Raw genomic sequence first — 11,491 nt, 5'->3', positions numbered from 1 at the left:
GATGCGGAAATCCTGACGTCGTCAACGTCACTTACGTCACTTACGTCACCTACGTCACCTACGTCACTTACGTCACCTACGTCACACGACGTGATGACAGACTGTCAGAGGTGGGAAAAGTCATAGATATATATAAACACGCTTGCGAAAAGTAGCCTACTCCGATTTTGTACTTATTAAAAGTAGAACCACCAGAGTGTAGGAGTAAGAATACTGTGTTACAAGTAAAAGTGAAATCAAAATATTAGTAAATATAAGTAAATTGCGAAAGTATTAGCATAAAATATATTTAAAGTACCAAAAGCAAAAATACTCATGCCCGTTTCAGAATAATATAGGCTATTACTGTATATGCTTTGATTATAATTATTGATGCATTAAAGTGTTATCAAAGCTGGTAAAGGTGCTGCTAGTTTTAATGACTTTGTATACTGCAGGGTAGCTTGTGAATTTACTCCAGGCGTAACTAAAGTCTTATTTAAGAGTTGATTATACATCATTAATCCACAGTAACTAAAGATATTAAATAAATGTTGTGGAGTAAAAGTATATTATTTACCTCTGAATTTGAGTGGGGTAGAAGTACAAAGTAGCAAACATTTGAAATACTCAAGTGAAGTACAATTCTCTATAAATTGTACTTAAATACAGTACTTGAGTAAATGTACTTAGTTACTGTACACCACTGCAGACTGTAGTTAGCGCTACAGGTTGTCAGGTGTAAAACATGACTGAAAACTAAAATGGTCAGCACGAGCAGTATTTTAAAGATTGCAGCGCTTCAAGATGGCAAGTGAAGCACCCAGTGGTTAGGCCTAGAGTCTGACTCTGTCTTGAGGAGAAATTGTCAATCTTACACTTGTTTGGACTGAAACATGTAATTTTACAGCTCCCATCTTTATGCTTATCATGCAAATGTGCCTACAACAAAGAACAAAAGGAGCTGCTGTAAAACTCTGCCTTGTTTTGTGTGGATCATATAGTTGGGCTTTGGTGCATGTTTGACCATGTGTGGTTTGAAGAGAAATACCTTTGATTATAGGCTGACTATTACACGTTCTATCAGTAAGGCGGCCCACATACTTGGTAGGGTGTTGCAGTTGGCAATGGCCCATTTCAGAACTATATAAAGTACATCAGAATTATAGCTAAATGTGCTCCAAGTATCAAAAGTTAAACTATGCGTTATGCAGAATTGATCTTTTCACAGTATTATATTATTATTATTATTATTTTATCCTGTTTTTATGTAAGAGTATTTAAGTTTGTCAATGTGGACCACATGTAGATATGTGAAGCACTGTGATGTACAGCACTTCAATATCATGTCAGCTTATTTGTATATGTAGGAAACTAGTAACTGTGAGTGTTAAAATAAAAAGACAAAATAAAAAAATAAAAAATGTGCCGCTGAAATGTAATGGAGTAGAAGTATATAGAAGCAATAAATGTAAATACTCAATGTAAGTACAAATATATCAAAAAAGTACTTAGATGCAATACTTGAGTAAATGTATTTACTTTCCACCAATCAGAATCAGAATACCTTTATTAGTCCCACAGAGGGGAAATGTACGTAGTTACAGCAGAAAAAAGAGCCACAGACAGCTTAACGTTACATAATGTTACATATGTTACATGCATTAAAAAGTACTAAGTTATGATATAATAAAAAATATAATAAAAAAATAAAAAAAGTGACATCATTTTCAAAATACACATCCTGTAACAGTTTTAGGATGTAGCAGCCAGGTATAAATAGCACAGTTTTAACGGCATATATATATATTGCAAATATAGTTGGTTGGTATTTAACAGCAAGGGGTGTTATAGTCTGTGTTGTGGTGTGTGTGGGGGGGTTAGGGTTAGGGGGTTCTACTGGGGCTGTGCTGGTTGTATAGTCTGAACGCTGGAGGAAGGAAGGACCAGCGGTATCTCAGTAGATTCACTCTCCAGAGATCTAATACAAATAAAAGAGCAAGAAGTTTATTACTGAACATTCATATTGATTCTGTCAATGTGCAATTACATGAAGTGCATCACATCAGTTTCTCTTTACTGGAGGATCATTTCAGCACTTTTCAAAAGTCTATCTATCCATTCTTGAACATCATAGCTAGCCTATCTGCAGAGTGAATTTTCATATTTCATATCCTGTATGCTAACCACAGCCGCTTGTTTTCTTGTCCGTTATAAACTGGTTTGACAGTTCAGTCAGTCTCTGAGTAACACGTTGTGGGCCACTTTATCAAACACATTACATGTCGACAAAAAATGTGTGAACTCTTGTTATACGGGTGTTTGAACTGTCATTTCCGTTATATAAAACTGAAAAAAGTTGGTCCCAAAAAAATATTGCCACATGATATGTAGGCCTATTGCGTAAACTTAAAAGTCAATACAATAAAGTGTGAAATATTTGGAAATGGCTAAAAAGGTGACAATGAAAAATGCATTCACACTTAAATCTATGTTTCTGTAACAACCTGAGGACAAATCTGATCCATGTTTTTGTTTATCTGCTGCCAATAACATGATGTAGATAAAGTTAGATAATGCATTTTCTATCCCTTCTCACAAATAACTGCTAATTTGACACATTAGAGACGTGGTTGGTTTTAAGCACCGTTGAACGGTTAACTTGTTGTACAGTCTTCCTAATTATATAGCGCGATCTGGTTGACAATGTAATGACAGGTTGTCACTCCTGGAAGAATACAAAGAAACTGATTCTTTGGATTCTTTTTGATTGATTTCTAAGTGATTTCAGATGACAGAAACCACGGGGTTTTCATTCCCCCTCTCTAATCAGCTGCATGGATGTCCGTTTAGGAATAGCTTGTAATGTACGCACAGCTCCATTCACTTTTACAATATTATGCACATAATAATAGTATTTGCCTTACATCTGTGGTGACATATGAAACGCCAGATAACATTTGTGCATCTTTTATATGCAATTAGTGCAGTTATCCGCTTCTTTGAGCCACTCCCTCGTTCTTTTCGGCTCATTTGTGAGAGCGCACCGACACAACGACTAAAGGCAGACAGACAGCGTGTTGAGGCTCTTTATGCTTTATATAGATCATGTTACAAAATACATCTCGGAATGCGATGAATGAAGAGAGGATTCAAGTGGAAGTCGTCAATAGATGTTGAACCAGTCGTGCGTAAAAAGCGAAAATGGCACAGGATTTAAATTCTTCCTCCTGACATCGGTAAGTTGCTCCTGAACTTTATGATTTATATGTAACTATTAATTCTAAATACATATTTGCTGCATTCAATACACACAACCCATACATCTGGATTTATCCTTTATACTTTTAGGAAGTGATTTGAGACAGTTTGCAAATCGGCACATGCGTTTGAAGCAAGGTGAGTGCAGGGCCGGCTCTAGACAATTTGCAGCCCAAGTATCCAAGGAATACGCAATAGAATTGGGGGTGGACGTCACATCCTAGGGGGGTCCGGGGGTATGCCCCCCCGGGAAGAAATGTTTGAACATTTTAAAGTAAAATGCTTCAATCTGGTGCACTTTGAGCAGAATCACTACTAGATCTAGGGGGTACAACTCTAAACACCCTTATGAAAAAGATCGGTTTACATTTTAATAATCAAATAAGTGTGTGAACATAACCAATAACCTACCATAGCCAATAACAAATAAATGTAACTTATTTTATTTGTGTTGTTCATTTATATCTTATTTGACCTAGTTAACATTTATTTATTTATGCATTTTGTTTTATCTCTCCAGTTTTAAATGATATTGTTGGTTTACTGTCTATAGTATACATTGAAATGATTTCAAACCTGTTTATCCCAATAATTATAAAGGAGTGCCTTGGAAATATGTGTTTACATAAATTGTGACCAAACCGTTTGAGACCCACTGAGATAATGGCATAGGCATGTGGCATAGTGGGTTGTCTGTAGGTGTTCGGATCAGGGAGCACAGGTTCAAACCCCACTGCAGTCAGCATGGCGTTGTGTCCCTGAAGACACTTCATCCCAAATTGCTCCTGTGGGGATTGCCCACAGTATTGAGTATGTAAGTCGCTTTGGATAAAAGCATCTAACAAGTAACATGTAATAACTTAGACTAAAGTGAACTATCTAAACACTCCGAGTCCTTTACCTCACTGAGCTGTAGTTATCAGCCTCTCAGTCTGACTGGAGAGGACTCTCCCTCCACATTATTGTAGAAACATCTTCTTCTTATATCCGTTAGAGCAGCTAGCACCAGATTCTAATAACAACAGCGCCGGTACCGGTGCACCCTCCCTCTCTCCCTCGCTCACTCGCATTTTGGCTGCGAGCTGCGGGTGCCAGATAAGCCAACATTCCCCATTTTCATCACTTACAGCGCCCATCGTACAGGGCAAATAAAACTTGTAACCGGGGTGAAAAGGGTGTTACATTTACTTAATTATGAATATTGTTACATCAAGGCCCAACATTAGGATGAGCACCAACGGTCAAAAATGTTTTTTCCCCTCCCAGAACTGCCAGCGCAGCGCCTCCCCAGATCTGGCGCCCTAGGCGAACATCTATAACGCCAGTGCTACGGGCCGGCCCTGGGTGAGTGTTTATCCAATCATTAAAATGTATGTTCTTTTGTCAAAACTAAATGTATAGCTTTTCAGTTTCTATTCGAGCGCAAGGGGTATTTAAGAAATGTGGTTTTGGTTTCTGCTTCCAGAATGAATGGAAGATGTTCACTACCGAGACTCAGAAGAAAGTCATTCTGTCGTTCACTCCTGTCACTGCTGACACTATGTCTACTGCTGCTGGTCAGTGTGGAGTACAGAAACATCACTGAGCCTCTACCCCCCAAAGCAGCTTTAGATGGCATCCAGGCATATCAAAAGTACAATATTAACTGTCCGGCTATTTATGACATGGACCCAGTGGAGGTGGGTAAATCACTTGTCATCAGACGTGAAGTTGTGGAGGACACCGATGAATGTCTGATTAACCTCACCTCAAACTGCCCATCATTCATCAAAGCCAGAGGTTATGATGTTGTTCGAGTCTCACAGCAGGAGAGAGACTTTCCTCTTGCTTACTCAATTGTTGTGCATAAATCTGCATTGATGATAGAGAGACTCATCAAAGTGGTGTACTCGCCCAGTAACATCTACTGTATCCACTATGATCAGAAGTCCTCAGGACAGTTCATCTCAGCCGTGGAGGGGTTAGCCCGCTGTCTGCCTAATGTCTTCATAGCCTCCAAGCGAGAATCCGTCTTTTACGCCAGCTTCAGTCGATTGAAAGCAGATCTCAACTGTCTCTCTGACCTTTTGAAGTCGGAAGTCCAATGGAAGTATGTCATCAACCTCTGTGGCCAAGATTTCCCCCTCAGGTCCAACTTTGAGATAGTGTCAGAACTGAAGAAGTTAAATGGGTCCAATATGCTAGAGACAAGCCGGCCCAGTGAGAGCAAGAAGCAAAGGTTCACCTTAAGCTACAAACTGATGGATTTCAAAATTGAGTTAAAAAAACTTCCAATGAAAACAGAGCAGAAGAAGACGCCACCTCCACACGGCATCGAGATGTTCATCGGCAGTGCTTACTTTGTCTTGTCACGGGAGTTTATTGTGCACATAGACTCCTTAGCTGTGGTGAAGGATTTCCTGGCCTGGTCAGAGGACACCTACTCTCCAGACGAACACTTCTGGGCAACCCTTGTGCGCCTGCCAGGTGTTCCTGGAGAGGTGCCCAGATCCCAGCCCGACATCACTGACCTCATGAGTAAGGCCAGGCTGGTGAAGTGGGAGTACCTGGAGGAAGCACTGTACCCACAATGCTCGGGGAAACACGTCCGCAGCATTTGCATTTTTGGTGCAGGCGAGTTGCGTTGGTTACTCAACTATGGTCACTGGTTCGCCAATAAGTTCGACCCAAAGGTGGACCCAATTATTATTCAGTGCCTTGAGGAGATGCTGGAGGAAAAACAAACAGTTATTTAAATCAGCAACATCTCATTCCCAACATAAGGGTTAACCAAAGCTACAGTATATGAAAAAACAGATGCTTTAAGTTTCCAGAAATGTGAGAATTTGCTGATTTTTTTTTGTCTTATGTTCATCAATCAAAACAGGACCTTTGAATGCATCAATTTGGGTTTTAAGCATTCATGGAGTTTATTTGTACACCTTTTTACAAACAAACGGGTTAATTAATAATGAAAATAACCTTAAATTGCAACCACAGGGATCTAGACTTTTACATTGTAGAGCTTATGATCTATTTGTATTCATATATTGACATTCAGTTGTTGCAGTTTCACAAGCTATAATCATTGTATAGTGCATTTTCAAAAGCCAACATGCATGTGGTGTCATCATTTTATTTCATACCTTTAAAAGGGTGAGTTCATTCAAATAAAGTGTCTCCTAAACAAGAATAAATCTTCACTTCAGCCCCAACACTTTGTTCCTCATGTGCCCAGTGTGAGCAAATGAGAAGGAACCTTTAACATGTTCCTGTTACTCAGGAAAACCCAGAGAGTTCACATTTCTTTTGAACCACTCTCTAACAGATTGTCATCTTGAGTATGTAATGTATGTGCCATTCTGGTGGGGGTGAGGTGCAGTAAGACAAAAAAAAAAGAGCATAGCATAAGGTTGAATAACTCGGTTAAGGAAATGGGAGTGCTAACAAATCCTCAGTCGTTTCAACATATTGCAGACAAACAAGTATGAAAGTGATGCTTTACATATACTTTACATACTCATATAATAGTGTGTGTTCATTTTTACATGTAGTGTATTTGCCTATAAAAAAGTTTGCAGTTTCTTTGTCGTTTGATATGTAGTTAATCTATGTATTTATTTGTGTCTATTTTGTTATGTCATTAAATAATTTCTGAAAATGCAAATAATAAAAAGATAAATACAAGTTTTCCAACATATTTTACTTTAGAGATTAAAATTCACACTTATTTTGAGACATGTACATATACTCTGTTTTGATTAAGAACTTGTGCTTTGAACATTTACTTCTGTGAATTCAATAAATGTATAGGTGACAGTGAACACTGAATGTACTGTATGAAAAAGCCTCTCATTTAACCTTTTTCATGAATAATATGACTGAGGTATTTCCACTCAGAGCACTGACTAAAGGATATCTGACAGGCATTAAGTCTTCAAATGAGCGAGAACATTTGAAAGATGCACAGGAAAGGATAAACATAGACTAAAGTTTTGAGTCATCTGTGTTTCACTTCACTCTTTTAACTTTCGTCGCAGGCTGTCATTTTCGTTTCATGAGCACTAACTTTGCACTGTTTTTGTTAAGGTTCACTTTCAATAAAGACTGCTGATCAAAACTTTGAATATGGTTTGGACATTGATGTTTTTCTTCTTTCAATAATTGCTATTTTAACAGTTAACAACAGAAGAAGAAATAAAGAGGATTATAATGCTAATTGTCAGGTTTATATTTGTATTGTGACATCTTCACATGCTTTAATGTTCAAAAAGTGCTTTATATATAATATATATACATAAATAATCCAAAATATCAAACACTAAATGTAAAAAATAAATAAAAATAAAGTATATAACAAAATTATAAGAATACTTCAAACTAAAAGACCAATTATAGAAGGACACTACTAAAAGGCTTATCTGAAATAATTTAATGCTGTGGTTAACATGCAAAGTAAGTGGGACCAAAAAAAGGGTTAGACATTCAGATAAGCTGCAAAAGATGAACATCTGTAATAGGTTGACAACCTAGAAGCTAATCGAACTTCCCCAAAGCATTACAAATGCGGATTGGTGTAAAAATAAAACTATTAAAAGTTGGTTTCACTGTTGAATGCAATATGTTCTCTGCAGGAGGTTGACCGTTTATGTTCCCTGATATACAAGTTAGGAGAAAACCTGTTCAACCTAGACTTATTGCTTATTGTTAACACGTCTGTCTTACACTGATAAAACCCTTCACAAACTGACTTGTTTCAAAACAAGGAAACAGCTCACGGGGCCATGACAGGGGTTTTGGTTCCAGTACATTATTAATTTTAGGGGGGGTTCTGGTGTGTTTGTGTGTACGTGAGCTACATGACCTGCCATGAGAACTCTACACCTGTGTGCTCCAGTAAGAGTGTCCGGTGTTTGTTTGGATTGAGTCTTTCTGCTGCTGTTTTTATTCTAGCTGGAGAGCAGGATCAGCAGATGACGGTCTGGGAATTGGCATAATTTGGCAACTCCTCATGCTTCTGTAAATCCAACTCTTAAATACTTAAAACAGACTTCGGCGCCACCAAATGGTAATATAAATGGATCGGGGGTACTGACGACAGCGTCCTGCAGCAATGTGCACCAGGATTGCTTCATTTTTCTACAAACTGTTTTCAGAATGAAATGGTATAACCACATAAACATCCTACACACAGGGGCTGTAGCCACCTTGAAATGAAAATACTTCCCATGCTCTGTATCTCTGTTAATGATCATTTCGTCTCTTACAACAGGCTATGTTTTAGCAAATCTCTGAGCCCCTCCTCATATTTGTAAAGACTCATCATAATGGCTACACTGTTTTTAAATGAAACATGATTGAGTCAAAAATAAAGTATAAACTGTTCTACAAAAGACTGATTGACAAACAATAGTCCATTGTGAAAATCTATGTTTCTAATAAAGGTGTATCTCATTCACAAGTTACCAACCAGCGTTGTAAGCTTGAAGTTACAAACAAATAAATATAAAAACATAAATGTGAAGAATGACCTTGCATCACAGATTCTTATTTCAAAACGAAACCATCATGTCTTAAAGAAAGCCAATATGTCCATAGTTCATGTACTGACAGATAGATGCAGATCCATATTAAAAGGGTCATTTAATGCTATATATACTGTCTAATTTATAGTAATGCATGGAGTCTAGACTTTTAAATCAAGTTCATTGCAAGAAAAAGGACAGCATGCAAGAGTTTTCTCTTCTCTCACCTATGGACGTTTCCTCCTACGCACCTGTCTAAGCATTTGAAGCTGTGCATGAGCCTTCATAATGAAAATTAATCAGTTTTAATAAATATTGATACAGGACTTCTTTAAAGACTGTGACTGCTGTAAATATATATCCAGTCCATGCAGCAAAGGCAGGACTTGTTGCTGCGCTGACATTTAGCTGGACATCTTTTAAATAACCACTTATGTCGACGTTGCTCTTAAGAGCAGACTGCTGGCAAACTGAAGCCTCGAACAAAGAAACTTCTTACTCTGTCCTTAGAAAAATGTCAAATATCTACGCAATACTGTTGCTGGTTAGACAGAGCCATGCATCCTGCACATTGCTCAATTAAGCTTTGTTTCTCATCATCCTGTTTGTGTCATGTCAGGATGTACAGGATGTCTTGCTCTTTATTCCAACAGTTTTTTATAAAGCAGCCTAAGTTCTATCCTGTCGTAAGTTGCAATAAAGTCATTTTAAACTTTGTCTACACGTCTATTAGAAAGTATCTCTGGTAATCAAGCTACATCAAGCTAATGAGGGTTTTGAAAACACAATGTGTCAAGAGGAAACGCTGAGTCATGGCAAAAGCTTCAAATAGTTATCTGTGCGGTCAATCGCTGACCACGTGTGTACAAGTGTCACAATAATGATCATGGTGAAGAACACACAGACAAACCACATACTGAGACTCATCAGATCTGTTGTGTATAGCATCTGCAAAACTCATGCTGTTCTCTGATTGTCTTTGCAGAATGATCTCAGACAGGTTTTGTTTTTCGACATTAACATGCAAACGGTTGACATTTTCATGTGCATGGTTTTGGTTTTTGGACCCATTAGGTGCAGCCAAAGAAAGCCCCCGCTGACCCCCCCTAAATGTCCCCATTGACTGTAAAAGCTGTTGCCTGAACAGGATGAAGTCCCTGCATGAAAGGGAGCTTTTAGGCCCATGCAAAATATTTCCTCATGCACTTAACAGCTTGATTTGATCTGCAGTCTTGACCTTCAAAAGCTCCTAATCTTGGTTTGAATGCAATACATCAGTAAAAAGCTACATAGTTCAGGAAGTGAAAGGTAGTTATTCTAACACAGTTGATTGACAGTCCAACAACTGTTATCACATTTTCCTTAGTAAATACTGATGGTGCTGGGATGTACATGACACATGTGTCTAACTGACCCCATTCACTTTGAACCCGTGAGAAAACCAAATGAAAAATCTCATGTGAACAAACTCAATTTGTTCTTGGCAGGAAGTATTGTGGTCATTTAGGACTCCATGTAAGAAGTTGCTTCATATTCTTCTGGGGGGGGGATCTCTTTGCTTCAAAATACAAGTGTATCCTTTGTCAAAAAATGTGCAGAACTGTTTGTCTTAACTATGCTAAAAGAAACACCACCATAGAAATATTGTACATCTTGATATAAAAGTGTCACTATGTCTTGCAGAGAAAGACTTCAACATGATATATAGTGTGTCATGTGTGCATACTGTATTTTATAGTGTGCATGTATCATTATAAAACTGTTAATATTAATTTAACAACGAGGGAAAAAAACGGTAACATCTGACAATGACAGGAGGAGGACTGAAACACAATGCAAGCAAGTAGAATGATGGGAAATGGACTTGTGTTGGTGGTCAGGAACAGGCTTATACTGTCGGTTGGAAACAGGAACACAAATCCAACGAGGATGACAGGTGAGCAGATCAGGAACAACAAACAGGAACAGGCTCAGCTGTCTGCAAAGCAAAGGCATACACATAAAATAAGAGTGAACTTGATGTATCCCTGTTTGGAAATACAGGCGTTTATAGCGTTGGTAGCACTCTGGCTTTGAATGAGTGGAAATGGGTCAGGTTTTACTACAGGGCTGAAAGAGGAAACAGGTGAGAGAGTACTGAGGGCCTCTGGTGGATGGATGGCACCACAGGGGGGAAGTGAGAAGACTCTGTGACAACGTGTGCCAGATTTGACTTAAAGAGATCTATAAAGAGGTTCACTGTGACAAATGACAAGAAGAAGACCCATTATTTATCCCCAGGAAATTGAGTTTGTTCACTCTGGGATTAAATGTACACAGATGCACAGGGCCTTCAACATAAGTCTGGTCGTATTGGTTGTATGACTTCTTCTAGCATTGTGTGCAGGAACAGTGGACAAACACATTAAAGCAGGGCTGTCCAAACCGAGGGCCACATACAGAAAAATATACGAAGGGCTAGGCCACTCACTGGAGGTATATTGCCTCATAAGTTCAGTTATAAGTTATCAAAATCAATCAAATGTAGGTAAATTATGATTGTGAGTGTTGGCAGCTCATCCCTTAAAACAGAAGCCTCACATTGATTATAATAAGGAGAAATAGGAAGGGTTTATTTCAAGCTTGTTATGTAAATAAGTCATTGGGCTTTTTTCTTATCAACTAAGACATGTTAGAGAATGTTTCCAACTTTAAGTGACTGAACTTATTTGAAAAGTGGTCTTATTAACACATGTGTACATATATTA

The 11,491-nt window shown here is 38.2% G+C and overlaps 1 protein-coding gene across 1 annotated transcript; it reads left to right on the top strand.

Moving 5' to 3' along the window:
- Positions 1-2,898: 2,898 nt before the first annotated feature.
- On the top strand, positions 2,899-7,346 carry LOC117476807 (beta-1,3-galactosyl-O-glycosyl-glycoprotein beta-1,6-N-acetylglucosaminyltransferase 4-like). The gene is made up of 3 exons (XM_034123562.1): positions 2,899-3,218; positions 4,507-4,584; positions 4,706-7,346. The coding sequence occupies exon 3, from the start codon at positions 4,707-4,709 to the stop codon at positions 5,973-5,975; it is 1,269 nt and encodes a 422-aa protein (XP_033979453.1). The 5' UTR covers positions 2,899-3,218; positions 4,507-4,584; position 4,706; the 3' UTR covers positions 5,976-7,346.
- Positions 7,347-11,491: the final 4,145 nt, after the last annotated feature.

The sequence above is a fragment of the Trematomus bernacchii genome, unplaced genomic scaffold (genome assembly GCF_902827165.1).
Source record: "Trematomus bernacchii unplaced genomic scaffold, fTreBer1.1, whole genome shotgun sequence".
In the NCBI taxonomy this organism is placed as follows: Eukaryota; Metazoa; Chordata; class Actinopteri; order Perciformes; family Nototheniidae; genus Trematomus; species Trematomus bernacchii.
The sequence above is the reverse complement of the archived record's forward strand: the minus strand, read 5'-3'. Positions and strand labels throughout refer to the sequence as shown.

Bases quoted from the DNA above. Each gene is read 5' to 3' on its own strand.
- LOC117476807 (XM_034123562.1), top strand. From the start codon at position 4,707: ATGAATGGAAGATGTTCACTACCGAGACTCAGAAGAAAGTCATTCTGT.